Source organism: Salvia splendens, chromosome 6 (assembly GCF_004379255.2).
Source record: "Salvia splendens isolate huo1 chromosome 6, SspV2, whole genome shotgun sequence".
In the NCBI taxonomy this organism is placed as follows: Eukaryota; Viridiplantae; Streptophyta; class Magnoliopsida; order Lamiales; family Lamiaceae; genus Salvia; species Salvia splendens.
In genome coordinates this window covers 9,858,813-9,879,335 of record NC_056037.1, presented here as the reverse complement: position 1 = coordinate 9,879,335, position 20,523 = coordinate 9,858,813, and the positions used below count along the sequence as shown (strand labels likewise).

General features: G+C 36.0%; 1 protein-coding gene across 1 annotated transcript; it reads right to left on the bottom strand.

Annotated features, from left to right (window-relative positions):
- Positions 1-4,331: 4,331 nt before the first annotated feature.
- LOC121806564 (callose synthase 7-like) lies at positions 4,332-18,610 on the bottom strand. Its single transcript, XM_042206667.1, has 42 exons — positions 18,035-18,610; positions 17,493-17,593; positions 16,753-16,865; positions 16,574-16,661; positions 16,376-16,486; positions 16,152-16,274; positions 15,827-15,916; positions 15,620-15,711; positions 15,404-15,527; positions 15,086-15,220; positions 14,929-15,005; positions 14,400-14,487; positions 13,734-13,853; positions 12,766-12,883; positions 12,262-12,593; positions 12,137-12,189; positions 11,554-11,614; positions 11,071-11,152; positions 10,935-10,984; positions 10,766-10,852; positions 10,540-10,644; positions 10,292-10,386; positions 10,102-10,183; positions 9,866-10,029; positions 9,609-9,732; positions 9,404-9,507; positions 9,223-9,319; positions 8,956-9,107; positions 8,163-8,272; positions 7,953-8,072; positions 7,792-7,860; positions 7,485-7,674; positions 7,299-7,410; positions 7,090-7,212; positions 6,904-7,016; positions 6,708-6,791; positions 6,509-6,621; positions 6,200-6,429; positions 5,321-6,118; positions 5,191-5,241; positions 4,931-5,116; positions 4,332-4,842 (listed from the first exon to the last, which is right to left on the bottom strand). Exons 1-42 carry the CDS (start codon positions 18,240-18,242, stop codon positions 4,603-4,605), a joined length of 5,715 nt encoding a protein of 1,904 aa, XP_042062601.1. The 5' UTR covers positions 18,243-18,610; the 3' UTR covers positions 4,332-4,602.
- Between the last annotated feature and the right edge of the window lie 1,913 nt (positions 18,611-20,523).

The window sequence follows — 20,523 nt, the reverse complement described above, 5'->3', positions numbered from 1 at the left end:
TGGAGGTAGTAGTAAATGTATAGAGTATAATATAAATATGATTTCGATGATACATATTTGATTATAAAAAAGTTATTTTTAAAAAGGTACTAATATTTTTCATGGGAAAGAACCCATATGGGTGTCTCCGGCTACGCTCTGAAATAACATAAATTTGTTCTCATGGAATCCGATGCAAAAACAATGGCATCCACTCCCAATTAATTGTTGATTTCCGGAAGAAATCAAGGGGCGGCCAAGAAGGTCGCGGTGGAGGGCGAGAGACCTCATCAACTCCACCTGCTCCGTCTCTGTCTCATACTATCCCTTTAACTTCATTCCTTACTTTGTTAAAAATCTCTTAATATGGCCTTTTAAGAGAAGAGGTGATTGGCCCATTTTTATCTCATATGAGAGGTGGTACTGGTGGGGATGTTGATGCGGCGAGATCGGTGGAGACGACAGAGGTGAAGCAGGTCTCTTTTGTATTTCAACAACAGTGACTATATTTGCTGCTATTATAGTGATGGAGGTGGGGCGGAGGTGAGTGGTGGTGGTGCAAAGGTGTTTGTGGAGGCGCAGTGGTGGTCCGATGACTTGGAAGTGGAGATGGCCATTATTAATAATAGTAAGCTTATTAGTAGCATTGCATAACCTCTCAATCTGTGATTTTTATCTTCATTTTTGCAACTTCAGTATTATATTTCTCTACTCATCGGATTGCAATCTATCTACGATTTAGACAACATTGTTTTACATGATCTTGGATTACTTAGCTAGTTAGATTATTTTATTCCTCGAGATGTAAGGATCTAAAACCAAGATTTTCTATCTTAGCGCCTAGATGTGGAAGGACATGATCGCGTTTTTTCCCTCACTTACTTATGTTATGTGTAAGCGGGCACGAATTCACAACAAAAATCACTTCTTTTCCACCCCAAATCAGCCAACTCATTTTTTAGCTTTCACATCATCCGCTCCCATTTCAGTCCCAATTTCTAGAGCATAAGTAGTTTCAAAGATTTCAACATTTTAAAAATTTTAGTAGAAGCTAAATAACTGAAAATTACTTGATTAAAATTTGAAAGGTACATTAATTTAAATAATGGAAACTTGTTACATTAATTAACAACCGAAAATTGTATAACTTCAATTCCTTAACCAAATAGTCAGAGGATCGATCCATGTCTTTGGGTATGAAACAACTTTAAATCCTTGGGTCAGCTGTCCCACCCATTGAGGTGCCTACAAATCAGCGTGGTAAATAGTCACTGGGCACACATGTGGATACCCTTGATAATTACCAAAAAAAAAAAAAAAACCATGTTCCGAAATTCAGTTGTTGTGTTCATATCTCGATGAAATTTGAGCAAAAAATTGTTCATTGTGAATACAATTAAGTATTAATTCGCACAAAATCTTTGAATTGATGGGGAGCACCTTGAATTGCAATGTCACGGGCGACTCACATGCTTGAGATAAATGACTGAGAATTTGGGATGAGAAAATGATACTTGGTTGTGCTATTTATAAAGTAAAAATACACAAAATAATTAAAAATAAAATAAAATTCAACCAATAGAAAAAAAATGAATGAATAAGATTAATTGCAAAATAAATTTAGAGAAATGGAAAATAAAATAGAGTGAACGTGACTCTACCGGGGATCAAACCCAGAATCTCTGGTTCCGTAGACCAGCGCCTTATCCAATGTCACTTACCTTGTTTGATTTACTTCCTTTTATATTTTGATCACCTCAAGTACCCGTGCGGCTGTGCACAGATAGGGATCCGAATGACAATTACTATACTTTCCTAATTATAATTACTGCTAATCCTCCTTCCGCGAATTTCTGTTGACTTTCTGCACTCGTTATATCAAAATGATACTATATATTTAAATTGAATAAATGGTAAAATAAGAGAGAGAATAATGTAGAGGAGAGTACCATTTATTATTATTTTTATAAAATGAGTGCAGAAAAGTCAACAGGACTTCTAATGACGGAGGGAGTACTATTTAATTACTGTGATTATAATTTAATTAATTCTAAATTCCAAAATATAATGAATTTACTAATTTTGGGATTATGTTCATGTTATTTTTGTTATCACTTATTTAAAATTTCAAAATTTGTTAGTAAAATAGAGAGTAAAAAGGTAGTTGAATGAGTGTTAGTGGATTGTTAGGTTCATACTATAAATAATGTATATGATTATTATTTGTTGAAAAACTTTCCATATTTAGACTTTTTCTAATTTTTTGGGGACGACTCAAATCAAAATGGTAAAATAGTCTAATTTTTTGGGGAAAAAGATATGTTTTAATTGAGATTGATATACATTTGGTAAACAAGATAGGTGGACCCGGTATTTATGTTAGTTCATTTGATATGATCATAATCATAATACTATTAGTGGTTTTTGTATTGTTTAGATTACATTGTTGATAGAATTGCTCATCAATTATTGGCTGTAACTATATGTACACACTGATAAGAGAATCTGTGAGTATAACTCGCAAGAAAAAAAAATAAAAATCATAATCTCGACACAAGCATGTTTTCTGAAAATCTATAATCTCCGAATATTATAGAATTATGTCATAGATTATTACGAGACGAGACGTGAATTTGTTACATACATGCATTGAATTGATTAAATGATACCACTAAAATCATAGTCATACTCACACATCTGATGATTATTATTAGATGCAAATGCAATATCAAAATTATGAGACGAATCCGAGTCCATCTCCATCAGCATCGCCTCCAATCCCTTATAAATTTCCAGCTCCGGCGACGCCTCCACCGACGCACTCATACTCTCAACCGAGGGAGCTTCCCACGCCGCCGCCGCAGGGTTTTTTCCGTTTCCGGTGAGTTGTTGGACGAGGCTTTTGAAGTTGTACGTGTCTGCGATGTATACTTTTGGCTGCAACATCTTTTCATGCTTGGATGATTTTGTTGGACTTGATCCATTTGATTTCCTCTTTCCCATTTTGCTTTTAATTTAAGAGGTGTGTATTGTTATTTGTTATGAAGAGCAAGTTTTTTTGGAGAACAATAAATAGTGTGGAAAATTGATTGTATGAGGCCTATACTAGCCGCCTATCGGTGCTGAAATTAGTTATTTCTGCCTAAAGAAAGACGTAAATCAAAATAATTATCATATTTACATTTTATTTATAAAAATTTAATCTCTAATAAAAAAGATATTTGGAAATGTATTATACCTTCTTCATTTTGAAGATATATTTACCTCTTCTCCAGGCAAAAGGCAAATTTTATTAGTATATTTTCCAAATTATCTTCTTTTATTAAAATTAGAAGATGTTTATTTAACTATAAAAAAAAGTGCTTATTTTTACTTTGTTGATACAATATGAATATATTTATGTAAATTCAAGTTTGTTAATTCACGATTTTCTTAGATATAGTAGAATTTGGGTTTATTCGGACAAAAGTTTCTGTACTTTCAATTTTGATTTTTCGAATATGGCCTTTTTAGTAATTCGGTTCGATTTAATTTATTTCAAAAAAATTTAAATGCTTTAATTCGATTCGGTTAAAAAAAATCGAATCGGAAAACTAATGTTGACCATAAAGGTTACCCAACGATTGTAAACTGCTGTAACTCATGTAAATAATGTGTGCCAAGAATTATACTCGTATTTGTCTTAATATTTTTAGTTATTTTATTTTTGTTTTACCGAAATTCCTTAATATTTAGCAATGTGATCTTAATGATTATTATACTTTCCTTTAGACCAAAATATTTAAAATTCGAATTTCATTACTACTACTTCGATCGAGTCTACTAGTAATTGTCTAATTATTCTTATATGATTTTGTATGATGTCCTAGTTATTATACAGAAACGGAGTATAGTTGTTGATGCCTAACCCGTGCAGGTTATTAGCGTGATTAAAAATATTATATTTGCAATAAATGAAAGGGAGTGAGGGGTTTGTGTTTTCGGCAGTCCTAGATAGTATTACTCACATTTATTGCGTTTCATTTTTATTAGTTACATATATTTAGCTATGCTATATGGAGAGGGATGATCTAATCGCATTCAATTTATAGATGTTTCTGCAATCAGATTAGACATATTCTAGTCTCGACTGCCACAACTAATTAATATGCGGAGGAACTTCATTATATGTTTGGCATAGTTTCATAGATTTGTGCAAAATAATATCACTATGGTGTATAGATTTATAACACAGGCCTGCAGCCATAATTTTATTTTAATTAGAAATTGATTCATTTATTAAATTTATCACTTATTTTCACTCTTGTGTCTATCCTAAAAATTTGTCCCTATTAAACAAAAGATGAAATGAATTGGAATACAATTCTTTTCAATTACAAATTCATAATACCAAAAGGACACCGTCGAAATTTGCTATAAATGTTACAAAATGATATGTACTCCATTTCATATTAAATATTTCAACGTGTATAGTACGTATACTTGATATAGCAAAAGGCTACACAAGTGCGGCAATCTAACTGCAATGGAAAACGATGTTAATACCATATGCTATTTTTGCTACTTCGTTTTCACAAAACTACACAACCTATATTTGGCAACAGCTGCAGTATAATAAAAGGTTCAAGAGGTTGACAACTTCTCCTTCGTCCCGAACAAAATCATCGATATCTGGAGGCCCCGACTGAAGGCTTGGTTGAAGAGAAGACGAGCCTGGAATTCAGACATGAAGGGGAACCACGACAGAACAACAACGGGCATGAAGATCACGAGTCCCATTATGGCTTCATATGCCCTGGACAGTTCCATCACAGACCCCCAAAGCCCAATTCCCTTCAAACAAGGCGCGCATGCTTGGGCAATCTGCCAATTAGTGGTATTAATCAGATCAAGAAGCAACAAATGTATGCAATAGAATGGAGGAAGAAAAACGATAAACCCAGATGCTTACGAGGATGAGGGCCCACCCGGTGGGCAAGAAGGCCAGTGTAGCAGCAAATATATCACTGACAGCAAGGCCAGCAACAACGAATAGCACAGTCATCACTGATGCAAACCCAAGGAATAGAAGTGCTTTCAGAATCCTAAACATGAGCTGAAAGTCTGTACTAAACTTTCGTCTCCCCATCGACACCATCTATTGTGAAAACAACTCAATCATGAGATTGACCATATGCAGAGAGAGATAAGGGGAAATCCAAACATTTATACCTTTAAGACGAGAAGAACTGTGAGCATCACGAACCAAGACAAGCCATAGACCTACAAGGTGGATGATTTTGAGCAAGAGTGATGGCACGAAGGTATGGTGAAAGAAAAAGATGGTTGCTTTAGGGGATACCAGGATATCCTTGCGGCCGTGTGATATTTTGAGGCGATAGACAATACCATACTGGTATATGAAAAAGCGAGATGCAAGGATGATCTCGAGCACTCTACCCCTTAAGTTAGTGTATTTGAAGTGTTCCTGCTCTCCATTCCACCAAGATTCCCAACTTTTATCCTGTGCAATCCCGATACCTCCGCGGTTTCCCATCCACTTCTTCCAGTCCGTCCAATCATCCACGGTCTTTTGCCAGTCAAACCCGGATGGGTTGAAAACGAAAGGAGCAAACAACCAGGAAGCAACAAGGAACCACATTGAAAAGGTAATGAAGAAGTACAGTGATGAACTGCGGTAGGAATGCCCATATACCTCATACACGATCAAAAGCATCAAAAGCTCCAAACCTTTGACAAAGTGACTGCGGGAATACATTCTGTAGTTATCGGCAAACTTGGCATGAAAGACGACAAAACCACGACCTGTGGCTCGGTATTTCGACCCTCCATGTAACAGTGTTCTACCATAATAGTGAGCTTTTGTTCCAAGCTGAAATGTGAAGAAGACAGATGCCAGCTGCAACTGCATGATGATCAAATCGCCAATGGCAGTTCGAAAGCCTCGTTCAAGGCCGATTTCCATCACCATTGGCAGCACCAGCAACAGGCCTAGCTGAAAAAGAGATTGAGTTGCCAAAGCCTCCTCAAGAGCTTTACTCTGACGAATATAAGGATCATCCAGAATTCGCTTTTCCAAACCACTCAAGACCATGTATAGTCGTCCGTATAAGAAGACGTATACGATAAGCACGGTAACCTGGCGACAAATAACATCTCATCCACTCTTCTAATATGTAGAGAAACTATAAGTATAAGAAATAGGTGTAATCTCGCATACCATGCTACTGAAGTAAAATCCGACTGTGGTGAAGTAGAAGGACAGCATTCTGTAGAAATCAAACCTACGTCCTAGCCGATAGACGTCTCTGCTAAGAGTCTGCTCTCCGTTTCCATTTGCAACCTTCGCCTCAAACAGAGATATCTGATTCATGCCAACATCCCGTCCCTTACCCACTTGGATGTATTCATTATGCGTTACATAGCCATTCCTCAGTGTTGAATTGTATCCTGAAGGTATTAACTCAGTCAAAAGATAAGATAAAGAATGAGAGAATATTATGATTGAAGAAATTTTAGATATTTATACCGGAAAATATATCTTCACTTAAGTTAATTGTTTTTGAAGCTTTGCTCAAGCCACCTCTTGTCAAATGAAAGATTCTGTCAAAAATATCAGGATGCCCGTAGTGGAACCTTACCCTGTAAGCATAGAAGAACTTGAAACATCACATCATGATATTAGGACACGTAAAATATAGGAGGATAGACCAGAAAGATAACATTACCTTAAAGGGTTTGCCAAAATCCTTTGCCCAATAGTCACAAAACTAGTTTCTTGATTGGACATGAACCAAGCAAGTGATGAGACACTATTATAGAAAAGAAAAGATCAGTGCATGCACAGCATTCTATCATTGGAGATTAGTTGTCTAAATAAATATAGTAATAGTATCCATTAGCTCTTCAAATGGAATGACAAACCTTCCTGTGAAGATATGCTCCCTCAATCCCAGAATTGTCGGTCTTCTCCGCTGATGTTTTAAGAATTCCTCCAAAACATTGCGCATCTTGAAAGCTTCCTCAAAATAATTGTCCTGAAGGAAAATAACCATTTATATGAGATGAAAATAAGCAAAGATAAAATTTATAGAGAACTTTTAGACAAACCTGATTCATATCTATTGTTTGCAAGGCTTCTCCACGGGTAAAAATGATAGCATGGTTTTGATTCTCGGGTTTCCCCTCCCCGATTTTAGCTGGGGGACCTGGAAGCTTGATACGGTATATTTCCTGGGGTCGCAATAAAATGATGTCATTAAAAATCACAGGCCAATGAATCAATTGCAACAGAACACCGAGGTAGTCTTTTCTAGTACCTCGTCCAGCTTATCCCCTCCCTTGACCAAGACAGAATAATAAACCTTCTCAGTTTTCTTTTCTACTGTCTCCTCCCTCTCATCAATATAAGCAACACGCAGCGTTGGATGCCTAGATCCATTACAGATTTTGAACTTAGTCAGCGTAAGATCGATCTACAAAACTAATTGCTTACTTTCACTTACTCCAACATGAGGCTCAGAATATTGAGATAGTGGCCACGCTCTCGAGGATCGCTAGACATCTTTTGTGCACCATAGACCTGGCAAGACACAACATAAGTGAACTTCATATCTGCTAAAGCTTGTGCTCTGTCCTTGAGAGTTTTGTAGTTATGGTGAGTCGTATCAATGGCCCGATAGCCACCAAAGATAGCTGCAAGGGGAACAGTGAATGCCAAAATCAACAGATAGCTCCAAATAAAGATAAGTGATTTGCTACAGAAAAGCATTGAAATGTATGTGTGAGAGAGAGATTAAGAAAGAGGCCAACCATCATCATCAGCAAAGTCCAGAAAGCATTGAAGTTCTAGGGCCTCCCTGTAATACATCATACCCCTCACTGGATACCCAGCAAGAAAAATAAAAAAGGAAATGTCCGTCAGAAATGTATATTCACATTGATGTTCTCAAATATATGCTTGTATATCTGACCTGTTCGAGCAAGTGTCTGGCCCCTGTAAGATACCCAATAACGATTCATTTCATTCTCGTCTCTTTTGAAATAACTGAGTTTGGGGTCTCTGATCCGCTCCTTATAATTATTCCATTCATCTTTTTTGTTTAAAAACAGAACAGCGCGACAGTTTAATAAATGCCTGAATTATCACAGTAATTGCAATACAAGATGGATTTAGAACTCACCCGGATAAATTTTCTGAAGGTAAAATAAAGTTGAAATGCCATCCTCATTTTCCTTTTTAAGCTCCTCCGGTGAGTATAGAACATCTTCTCTATAGTATGGCGTCAAAACGCTGAAAAATATAACAGATTCAAAATTGTGGTAGAGTTGCAAGAGACTCAGCTCAACTATCATGCCTGGGGGTCATATTAACGTGCAAAGTATAGACAAGACAGATAAGAAACAGAGCCTCTTTAGAAAAGCTAGTAAAGACAAAGCATGTAACAAAAAAGTAATACTCCCTCTGTCCCTTATTATAGTTCTCATTTTACCATTTTAGTTCGTCCCTCACAAGTGTTCCCATTCCACTTTTGGAATTACCCACCACAAACCCCTTAAATTTTCCCCTCACTATATCAACTTATTTACATCAAAAACCAAGCATGGCCCACAGCTCATCTAAACGCTTACCTAACATCTGCCATAAAGTACAATTCCCTATAATAAATATAGTCATCTCTAAACACTTACCTAACATTTATTAAAACTCATGCCGAAAAGTTGGGAACATTTATAAGGGAGGGAGGGAGAAAAACAAAAGAGCATTGGCTACATGTTTTTCAATTATGATGATCAATGGAATGATTTCAAAAGGGTAAGATTTCAGAGTTGAACCAGAATATGCTCCCGTCCGCTTTGCAATTTACATGTTTTCGGATGGGAAATATTTTTATTTATTTTTGGAAGTGAGATGAGCATAACTACAGCCACGAGCCAGTAGACAAGCAACCCCAGATTTTCAAGGTTAGATCATACCTAAAAGACAGCATGTTACGGACTTTAGGAGCGGGAGGCATTTTCATAAATAAAGAGTTGGCAAAGAAAGTAATGCGTCGCCGAGCTTCTAAATTCATTGGGACATTAATTGCCGACTCTTTCACAGTCAAAAGCAAATGAAGTCGGATGACCTGCACAATAGAAAATAAACTAACTTTTGAATTAACAATATTAGGTCAGTTATAGAGAGGACGTAGAACAGTAGAAGACAAAATCTAACAAACTTTCAAGTTTCCAATACAATACCTTTTCCTTCCAGGAGCTGCTCTCCAAGAGATTGATATTGACCTTCTCAAACTTCTGCTGTTCTTTCTCGTTTCCTTGATTGAAATTTTCCAAAATCCTGAAGAAAAGAGAAAAGTTTATATTTCAAAATACTGAAAATATAACATCACAGCCTAGCTGTTACAAACAATACGAAACTTACTTATGGCCATCAAGCATTACATCTTGAATGATAATCTCTATGATATCCTGGAGCTTGTTTATGATCTGAGATCTGTATAACTCTAGGTCTTCATAATCTTCCATCTGTCATTCAACAACTAACTCAAAATTGATATCACAAGAGACATTCAACATCTAGATTTACTGAAGAGTTAGATTCAGAACATTCAAAATTTGGATCTTACAAGAAGTTTGAAAAATTTATCCAATTTTTCATTTAATATAGGCAGCCCAGTCATGTCAAATTCCCTCAAGAATCTTCGATCACGTATGCTGCTGTCAACTTTGTTGCAGATCTGCCTGATAATTCTGAAAGTTGGAGCAAGAGTTCAAGAAGTAACTCATCTCAGTAGGATTGTAAGACGAAACAACATATGCTTCTTTCTTCATAATTAGCAATTAAGATAAACTCAGAATGACAAGCCAGATATAGGTCTCTTACTCCTTATCCCCTTCATCTAGCAGAAGGCCAATTAGAACTTGCTTCAATATCTCGTAGCATTCAATTACCGCAGACTTCATGAAATCATCGCTCTTGATTTTCCTGAAGAGTTCAGCATCATCGTTTTCCTTGAAATCTTTTGCCATGTCCAGTACTATTGGAATCTGATATCAACAGGAAGACATTCACTCAAGAAGGAATATCAATAGTAATTAAAAAATGTGATAAGTTATTACCTTACTGGCAAGCAAGAAAGGAGGCCACTGGACAACGGGGACATCACTTGATGAGTAAGGCACAAGAAGCAGATCTCTCTCCCTGAAAATGGGTCCCATATAATCATTTTATCGATAAAAACTACTGTCATCAGGACAACCGAACTCTGAAGGAAAAGCATATGCTTTCCCATCTAAGAGAGAGAGATACCAGTGACTGATCAAGTCCTCATTTCTGAGAGATGATATAAACTCATTCCACATCTGAGAGAACTTTGCGATGTTTATTCTATCATACATGTCATCCTGCCATAACAGTTCAGAGAAATAAGAACGCTAAAGGCTTTCAGACATACATCTGTAAAGTGTACAAACATTTTAATAAGATAGTTCATTTGAATATTTGAAAAATGTTTCCCAGACTGCCAAATCATCATCAAGAGATAATCGATGTAGTACCCCTCTATGCCGTTTGGCGTCCCCTTTGGAATATGGAACAAGACGCTTGCTGAATGCCAAAGGAACATTTTCAAACCTTGCCCTTAACATGCCAAGGGTTCTAATCTAACAAAAGGAAATAATGGGTCAGGAAAGATTCTTGAAACATATTACTTAAGCACAGCCACAACTTATAAAGGTTTTGTACGTCCCTATCTCGCCACTTGACAGGGTCAAAATCACTAACCTCTCCAAGGTGGCTAAATGCGCCATAGATCCCACCAATGATAGTTCCATATATAGCATACCATATTTGCGTGTCCATGAAATATACCTATAGGCAGATAAATTTTCATGAATATTAAGAAGAAAATTGGTAGAAACATTTCATTGCAAGAGTGTATCTGGTCACGTACCAGAATGACTGGAGCCCAGATAGAAATAACCACGCCCATGTTATGAGTTGCTGCATTCCATATGCATAATGGTTAGTTCGTCAACCACATAAGTAATTAGAACAAAACCCAAACTGTTAAATCGAGAAAATATTACCATTTGGAAAGAAATCATGCCAATCATAATTACTGACAGTGATATTCATGATCGTCCTTGTTGGTTCAATCAATGGCAATATCTAATTAAAGACAAAAATGAAAGTCACATGAGAATTTATTAGAGAGCAGAAAGCTCATGCAAATACGCCAAACTTTTTAAAATAGAGGAATCACGTCTATGATTGTAGAAAAAACTGAATATAAAAGACCAAGTTTCTATAGTTATGTCCAGATGAATTAATATCTTCTTGGGATCATTCTGTCAGATACAGCAGCCTATTGTCAGAAGAACAAAAAACAATCATGCACCGTGACAACAGATATTTATTAATTTAGAATGCTATAGTTACTATATAGCATATATCTCTTTAAGTGTTTCCTCAAAATCCACAAGACGAATAGACATACATAAACCCATACATACATACGTACATACACATATACATACATGTATATTTCTCGTCAAAGAGAATAAGGTTACCTCAACATAGTAGCTGAATGCTATCTTGCTTATTAGCAGGGTAACCCAAAAAAGTGTGTACCTGGAAAGAATGTTAAACAAAAGGTAGGTAAGAAACTAGGCTCTTCTTGGTATGATGGAATGTAGGAGCGAATGGAATGGTGATTCCTACTTCCATTCCTTTGCTTGGTATAATGGAATGGAATGGTCATGTAATGGCACAGAGAGAATGGAATGGGAATTCAAAGTAATTGCCATTCCGTTCCTATCTTCATTCCATTCCTACCTTCATTCCATTTCATCATACCAAGAAGGGCCTAAGAGATACTCTAGTAACTCATTTGAGACACTTATCACATCGAACTAGAGACAAGTAGCAAAATGGGGTCCAAAAATTTAGATATTATCATTTCATATAAGAAATAAATCAGATGCCATGCTCATAATTAGCTTTTGAACTCTGGAACTTAAACCTTTTAGTAATTTTATACGTTTGGTGTAGTGGACAAATGTACTAACAGTAAAAAGGGAACTAAGTTGATCGCTCTCTTATATATATACACACAGATTTATGCATTGTTTAATGGTGAAAACGAAATTTTACTTGAAAAGGGAGAACATATCTTCATGCATTCCTCTTCCAACATACAGCTTTGGCTGGAACAGAAAAAGGATACATTAAACCATAATTATCATATACGTCAGAAATGCAGCTTTAGATCAACTAACCTGAGCCCACCACATAAGAAGAACAATAATGCGCCAATTTGAGCGTTCCATGACTCTCCGCATAAAAGGAAACAGAAAGAGGAAAGAAGCTAGAATATTTGGTAAAAAGTAGATTGCAATGCAGTAATAATAAAGGTCTTGGTTCTGCCAATCTGCTCCCAAATTGTCAATTAATCTCATTATCCCAGTTGGGTTCTGAATAGATCTGGAATACGTCAGTGGCATGATTATAAGCCAAAATGTAGCAGTTGCCAATTTCAGGAGATATCGGAGTATCTGGGTAACTTTCAGGCTCCTCCAGGCATGGAAACTGAGGACCATGTCGAGGACAGCTACAGAGGGATGGTTGACATGTTATTTTTATATTACGAATGATATAAAACAAGGCTCTGCCTCGAGTAACAAAATTGTGAGAATACTGCAAATGATGTACTGACACGCCCACACTGACACAAAGAAAAACATACAATTTTGAAAACAGAAAGGAAAAAGGCTAACAGGTACCTCTCAAAAAATTCAAAATGGCAGCAGTGATAAAGATGCTCAAAACACTTCTGAATACATCCTCGTCAAAAAGAACATTTGAGGATACACGTTGATGCCATGCAATTATAATCATTGCCTGATATATATTGAGGAACTGATAGTTAAAAGAAAAGGTGCAAAAAAGTTAAACAATAAATGATAGAAATCCATGGGCTTCCATCCTAAAACCAATTGGTGATAGGATGACCCATGAGACCTATATAGTGGTTTCAGTTCTCTTTGAAACCAATTGGTATAGTTATATGTTACTTTTAGTTTCAATTTCCAATACCCTCCCTCAAACCCTTCACAGTGAACCTTGGAAGGGTTGGACTTCTTTTAATCAGGTTGGACCAGTCCACTATCGAACTGGCCAGATATGCTGGATCAATCAAATTTTTAGTTTCAGTCCAGATATAAGGTCAGTTAAATTTGGCCCACAGTCGGCAACCTGCTTTGATACCGCGATAGAAATTCATAAGGTTCCATCCTGAAACCAATTGAATTTCTATCATCGTATCAGAGAGCAGGTTGTTGAGGTTGCCGACTATGGGTCAAATTTAATTGATATAGCAGTAAATCTAGACTGAAACTAAAATATAACTGATATATCTGGACTTTAAATTTGGGCCAGTTTGAAGTAATAACTAATAGGCAGTATATTGTCACTACCATTCTAACACCAGAATATGCATATAATCTCCTCCTATTCTAGTGCATGAATCTTGTAAATCTTTTTGGATTGGCTTAAGATAAGATGATTAGAAAATGACGACACATTTTGAGATTTGATTTATGTAAGACATATGAGGTTCTAAAATGTTGTTTCTAGGTAAATATTTTCTGAAAAACTTTCAACTCTAATTAAGAGCCATAAAACAACTCAAGATGAATATATATATATATATACAAAACATCACAGAACAAAGTGAGTCTAAATGAAGTACCTGGAGCACCAATATAAAGAAAATCCACATTCTGTCAAAACTCCTGTAAAGGTGCCAAAACGTACGCACTTCTACAAAATTAGTCTTGGGCTTTCTCTTTCCAACAGTCTGGTTATTTCTCTGTCAACAAAAACTGATTTAGTACCTGTATTTCTTAGTTAAAAACATGAATTGAGAAATACTTCTAGAAAACCTGGGTACATACAAGACAATTAGAATTACAGTTCACAACTTCAAGCAAACATCTCAAATTTCAGTGAGTTTAATATTTTCTTCATGAACTAGTTAATAGAGTGACTTGAGGCCTATCCCTTGGCTGTATTTTCCTTTTACTCTTCTTCTTCCTTTTTGTTTATGGTTTAACTTATATTTCACCAAAATATCTGCTTTTCTAGATAAAAGGATTTTAAAATGAAACATCTATTTCATCCTGGTTTACATGACTCAGTTTCCCCTTTGTTAGTGGCAGCCAAACACATTGCAAGTGGAATGCAACTTGGGATCAAGCATATACCTTTGCAATAATTTAAGAAATGGTGACTTATGAGATGAATTATCAATCTTATTATACAGAATAAACAAGAAAGAACGTTACTAGAGAGGTCCATATATTTGTGTTTATCAACACAATGGATGTAGATATAACCATGTTATAGGACTCAATACCTTGTGCCTGGACTTTATCACTTCCGAATGCACAAAAAAATCAGCTTTTAGATCCAATGGCCATTTTAACTTAAAACACCTCTTAGTCCTGACAAGGGAGGAAATGCAAGTCAACAAACCAAAAAACAGAATTAGTACATAAATGAACAAATAATTTACTCCCTCCGTCCCATAGAAATAGTCCATATCCATTTATGGCAACCTTTTTCTTCTTCTCTTTTACTTTATCATTTATGGGCCCCACCATCCACTACACAATTTCAACTACTTTTTCTCCTTCTCTCTTACTTTACCAATTACACATTAAAATCCGTGTCAAACCTAAATGGTCTATTTCTATGGGACGGAGTATAAAAAATTCAACATTTAGGTGCAGGAGAAATAATTTTAACAGTGACTTCATCAAATTAGATTAATACCAATAAAAGTATCTGTGAAGGTCTCAATATGTAGAATCTGTGTTATGATAAGTTCTTTAAATGTTCTGAAAAGTTAATGATAAAACATAGAATTATAATAAATGAGTTACCAAAAGTATTCATTCAGATCATCATAATTTCTCCATGCTGAATGGCTTGCTTTTCCTTCTTTGTTTCTCCTGGCTTCCTTTATTTAGAAGATAAAGCAGTTAATATAAAATGAATAATTAAATAACTAACAAATACTAGATTCAAAGACTGATTTACCTTTTCCAGAACTTCATAAATAGGAGTCACTATCTTCTTCAAAAATGATTCCTCACCTAGTGGTACTAGTTGGGTAGCAGCTCCAGTAACGTGTTGAGCATTATTGAACAGAGTTTCATGCATCTCCTTAGCCATCTTGTTTTCCCAAACAGAACAAGTTATTCTTTTGAATACATATATATGAATAATTATCAGTGATGTACTTGAACACTAAACAGAGAAACACAAAGAACTTTCTTTTTTTTCTTATACTAAAACAAATTGCACATATGATAGCATATCGAGTAAGATGTTGTAAAATAATAGAAGTGAACATACACAGTGAAAAATATAGCATAAGCACTCTGGCATAAATCGAATGTTGGATGCTTCACCCCAAATAAGGAGATAAAGTCCAATGTACAGAAGCTGCAATTGTTGTTTCCTTTCATCCCGTGGACAGCTGTAAGCATGAAAATGAGATAGCTACATGGTCACATGACATTCTAATAAGGAAATTTTGGTAATAGTGCAATCATAATTTAGTCAACTTACTCCAGATGTTGTTTAAGGTGTAGATATTTACACCACGACTGATAATTTTTAAAAATCATGTCCATCAAATCCTGAACCGTCTTGCCTTCCAACTGGATAACAGTTTTTCATCAAAACCATTAGTCTATTAAAAGAGGGGATCAAGGAAATAATGGATTTACTTTGTATTCTCTGATTGTTTCCATGGAGAACAAATGACATACTTACATGTGTGTAAGTCTGAAGATTCTTGTTTCTTATGTCCATGTTAGCAAGAAGCAATATCAAGTGTTCCCTCTGATTAGCAACGTTTCCTTTCTTCAACACCATAGAAGAATACAAATACATTGAGGTGAGCAATCTTAAGCATCAAATTTCAGGAAAATAACAGTAAACAGAAAAAAAGGATTTGCAATGCAGTCAATAAATCAAACGAAGTGTGTGTGTGTGTCACAAAGGAGCCTAGGAAAACCAACATATATATTTACCCTATAGGACTAGCAGTAGTCAAGTAGCAAAGGCAACAATAACACCCACAAAATAGTATGCACACCTGAAATCCAAAACGTAAAGCAAGCCATTCAAGAATGTCATTGACTGGCCTCCCTCTTTCTTCAGGCATTTGAAAGGTTGGAAGATAATATACATAACGAATAGCTTGAAGTGCTGCTTTGATCTAAAATATTTAATCAAGAAATATTCATTATAAGGTGAAGACAAAAGTTCTGAATGCATGTGTACATGAATCGAGTATAGATACATCGCATATATAATTACCTCAGGGAGCTCCATAATTGCTGGTTTAACACCAACAGCATGCAAGGGAAGAATGTTGAAGTGCTCATATTGTACTTTTTTCTCTTGAACATCTTTAGCATATTTCTGGGTCTGCATTTATTACATCATAATAATTGAATTAGAAATTCTTTTACCGAAGCATAGGACAATTCACTAGTATAAGAAACATAACCATACATCACTATCAACTTTTGCTGTCGGCACAACCGTCCTCAGCACATCATACAAGACAGTAGCAATCTGATAGATCTTTGCCATCTCCTCCCTTAGAGGAAAAATTAACATCATTAAACTATCAAGTAAATTCTGTAGTTTATTGATCTTAATAATAACAAAGATTTGGGATTAAGCCTCACGGTGTTTTTGTATGTTCCCCCCTTTTGATATTGTGCTCATAGAACAGCTGATAATATTTCTGGATTTCTCTGGGATCGTTACCTGCAAGCTTAGGTGCTGTCTCTGCTTCTTCCTGCAACCATTAATTTTTAAACACAAAGAAGACTGGATTAATAAAAAACTAAGGCAAGCAACAGATTACGAGTTGTGATCCATTTAAAAGTTTAAATAGAAGTGGCTACTTGTAGAAACTGGATACAATTCAAGTAATTGTCTAGAACACAGCACTGCATCTTCCTCTATCAACACAACACTGCGCTCATGGTAGCAGGACGATTGATTAATCACATCTTTTTCTTGGTACACTGGTGAGCAGTGATGAAAGGTTAAAGATTCTTTTCCCTCTCTCTGCAATCCTATAGTATATCCAACAATCATCTCTAATGATCGCATTGACCTTCAGTTGTCATGTTCCTAGACTGCATCACTAATACCAGCAGCTGCTGCTAACATTTAAAAAATTGTACGTACAGTAAATTATTATATATTGATCTCTCTCTGTCCATTACCGTATCTAATTTCTTGGCAAGCATACAATGAACCTAGGAACAAATCTAGGAGATGGTATATAGCAGGAAACAAATAAGATGTAAGAGCCAGGAGGTAAAGCTCAAAGACCAAAATCTCAGGAACAATGCAACATAATACCTACAGATATCAAAACAAATTTCTAGGGAACTGAAATCCACAACAAGCTAACCTTTTCAAGTCTGTGTAGTAAGTATGTCTTAAATTGCCTAACACCGCGCCCAGTGGATTTCGGATCCGCCTTGTGCGCTTGCTCGAATGCATGAAATCGACCTGGTCCATTTTATCCGAAAAGAAAGAGACAGCAAAAGTAACAGATTAACTCTGAAGCACAACAAGAGGAAATAAAGCAGGAGAACTTATATAAACAAGCTTAGATTCCATATTTTCATTTAGATATGACATCGGTCTATAACATCAAATTTAAAAAGGAAGAACTGGATATTGGAGCTGTAGAAAGAAAATTGCATAAATGCGTGACAAACATAAGGAAAACGTGGAATGCTACGCATATTGCATTAATAAAGTGTTGCATTGGTAACATTTTTAATCCAAAGCATTAAATTAACTCAACTTACTCAGTTTGATGACAACATAATGAACACTTACATGCAAAACTGAGATAATTGGTAAAAGTAGAGAAAAACACACAGATGCCAAAAACAACACTCGCAATAAATGAAAATTCGATATTGTTTAAACTAAAAATCTTACACAAATAAGCAACGCGGGGATTATCTTGCTCAATTTCATTAGCCACGCGGAGAATAGGGGCAATGAAGGCCAGCGACGACGGCACCAGCTCACTGTCCACGGCGGAATTCTCGTCGGAAGGGTCCATCACCGTGAGAGCCCTAGTGAGCCGCTTGGACAGCGACCGCGGCGGGCCCATATCGCCCTTGGTCCCACTACTACTCGCCATGCTATTCCTAACGCCACTCCCCTTCCCCTACTTGCAATCCGCAAACCCTCCAATTTTCCCCCCTTTCTATCACACTCAATTTTCCACAAATCGCCACCGGTTCCAGAATCCTTGTGGCTGCAGCGGAACATCATTCTGGTTAAAGAGTGCATATATACAAAGGCGACAAGGATTGATGCTTTGATGAAGAAGTGGGGCAAATCTTTTTCTCTTTTGTTTGGGTTTCTCTGCAAGGAAGAAAAGAATTTGGGCGCAATAAATCGAAAACCGGTGGCTTTTGAAGTGTGTGAATCGTAGTTGAAAGGGCATTTGGCTGCCTTGTGAATTAGATTTCCACTTTGTAGTATGAGACGAAGAAGTGTCGCATAACTGCCCTTTTCCCGCCCCTTTTGCTTTATTTCCTTTCCTTTTTTAAAAGAAAAATACGCAATATCCAGTTTTATGATATAAATATAAACACTTAATTTTTAGAATAAATCACAAACTTTATGCTACTTTAATGGGAAAATGGACAAATTGCTACCTTCCAGCTCAATAAAATACGTGAATTTAGGGTATAAGTTATTATATCGATTTGTAGCTATATTCGTTTAAAAAAATTACTAGTGTGTAAGTAGTACTATATGAATATCCAAAAACAAAGTGAAATGATTGGCAGCAGTTATAGGTAAAAAAATATTGTGATGTTCAGTTGGAATCAGATATATATAGATGCAACATTATAATTTAAAATAATTGAGAGTTGTTGCAAAGGGAGTGAAACTGTAAGTGGACAAGCGAGCTAAATCGTGGGTTTCGAATTTGATGGAAAATCGGTGATTCCGATCTTGGTTCCAGTTGGCATTTTTAGCTGGTTTTGCCGGCGTTTTGCTGATTTCAAGCCAAAATCATCAGTTTTACAAGCTTTGGATATGAAACCAAATGTTGGAGCTGAAATTGAACCGGTGAAAATGATTGAGCTTGTATTTGGTGACTAGGAGATGTCATTCAAAGAATTGTCGTCTTACATGGCTAAAAAGCACAGACAAAATTTGGGTACAATTAATTTTTGAGTAGTTGCGTGATGAAAGATTAATTAAGCGAGGGGACGAACAACGTTTTCAAGTATGCCTTTTGGGCAGTTGTTAGAGGGGTTTCAATTATGCAAATTCACCACTGTTGATGGAACTCACATACAAAAACAGCTTATAAAGGGTAGTAAACTTTTTGTTGTCGGATTTGATTCTAACAACAAGTGTTTGTATATTGCATACGCAATTAGTTTATGAAGCTATAGTGGGGACTCAAATCTGAAATTTTTAGTTTCGAGCATTAACCACTTGATTTGCATTCTTTTCTCTACAATTATTAATTAAAAATCCAACTGTAAATACTTAAAAGTCTAATATCCAATCTAGTTCATAATATTCTTCACTTTCATTGCATCGATCTCTCGATAAAATTAATGATATTTGAGGGTCATTTAGTTTCATTACAATTAAAGGGCTGCGGTTTGTCCGATATCGACAGCAGCCAAACAATGCAGCTGGTAGGAACTGACTGAGACACATGTCGGGCTAATTAGAGCTTGATTTTAGTGACACACATTACTTGCACATGTTCAAAGTTTGCTAATGGGAAAAAAAGGATCCTTGGTGACAAAGTTGGTCTTAACGATGGTAATCGAGAGAGGTAGGGCAAGAAAGGCTAGACATTTTTGTGTGTAGAGAATGATATGCTTGTTCTCTTATTTCAGTGTGTTTGGAATGTGTACAACTCCTCCCACTTATATAGGAGACGAGGATCACTAATTAAGGAAGGAGATCAATCACAAATCATTCTATTCTAGGGGCTATATTACACAATATATTCTATTCTAAACTGTATCAATTATGTATTGATTATGCCTCAATCACACCTTCTTTCTATGTCTTGAATTATTTGTAGCTCTTCTGGTTGTTAGTTCCAAATGAAGAAGATTGAGGCAGAAAGAGAAAGATATGTATCTCTATGGCCATCATTCTTTTTGTGGGTGTTAATAGATACTAATACTTCCACCTTAACATTTGTTAATGGTGTTTGTTTGCTGGAAACCAGTTGTTGCAGCATTGTTTGGGGCATTCATTATACACGAAATGTTGGGTGTCTCAGAGGTCAAAGTTTCACAAACAAACTACTACTACTACTACTTGATTTGGTGACTTTTTCGTGTTCCATTGCCACCCATAAATGTTGAAAAAAAACTTGTGGTTGCCCGTTGATGTCGTGGTCGAAATAATTAAACTCAAATAGACCTCTCTCT

Coding starts and splice junctions, on each gene's coding strand:
- LOC121806564 (XM_042206667.1), bottom strand. CDS start 18,242: ATGGCGAGTAGTAGTGGGACCAAGGGCGATATGGGCCCGCCGCGGTCG. Junction 14,488..14,928: donor GATCTGAATGAATACTTTTG/GTAACTCATTTA, acceptor CTCCCTTGTCAG/GACTAAGAGGTGTTTTAAGT. Junction 6,430..6,508: donor AAGTGAAGATATATTTTCCG/GTATAAATATCT, acceptor TAATACCTTCAG/GATACAATTCAACACTGAGG.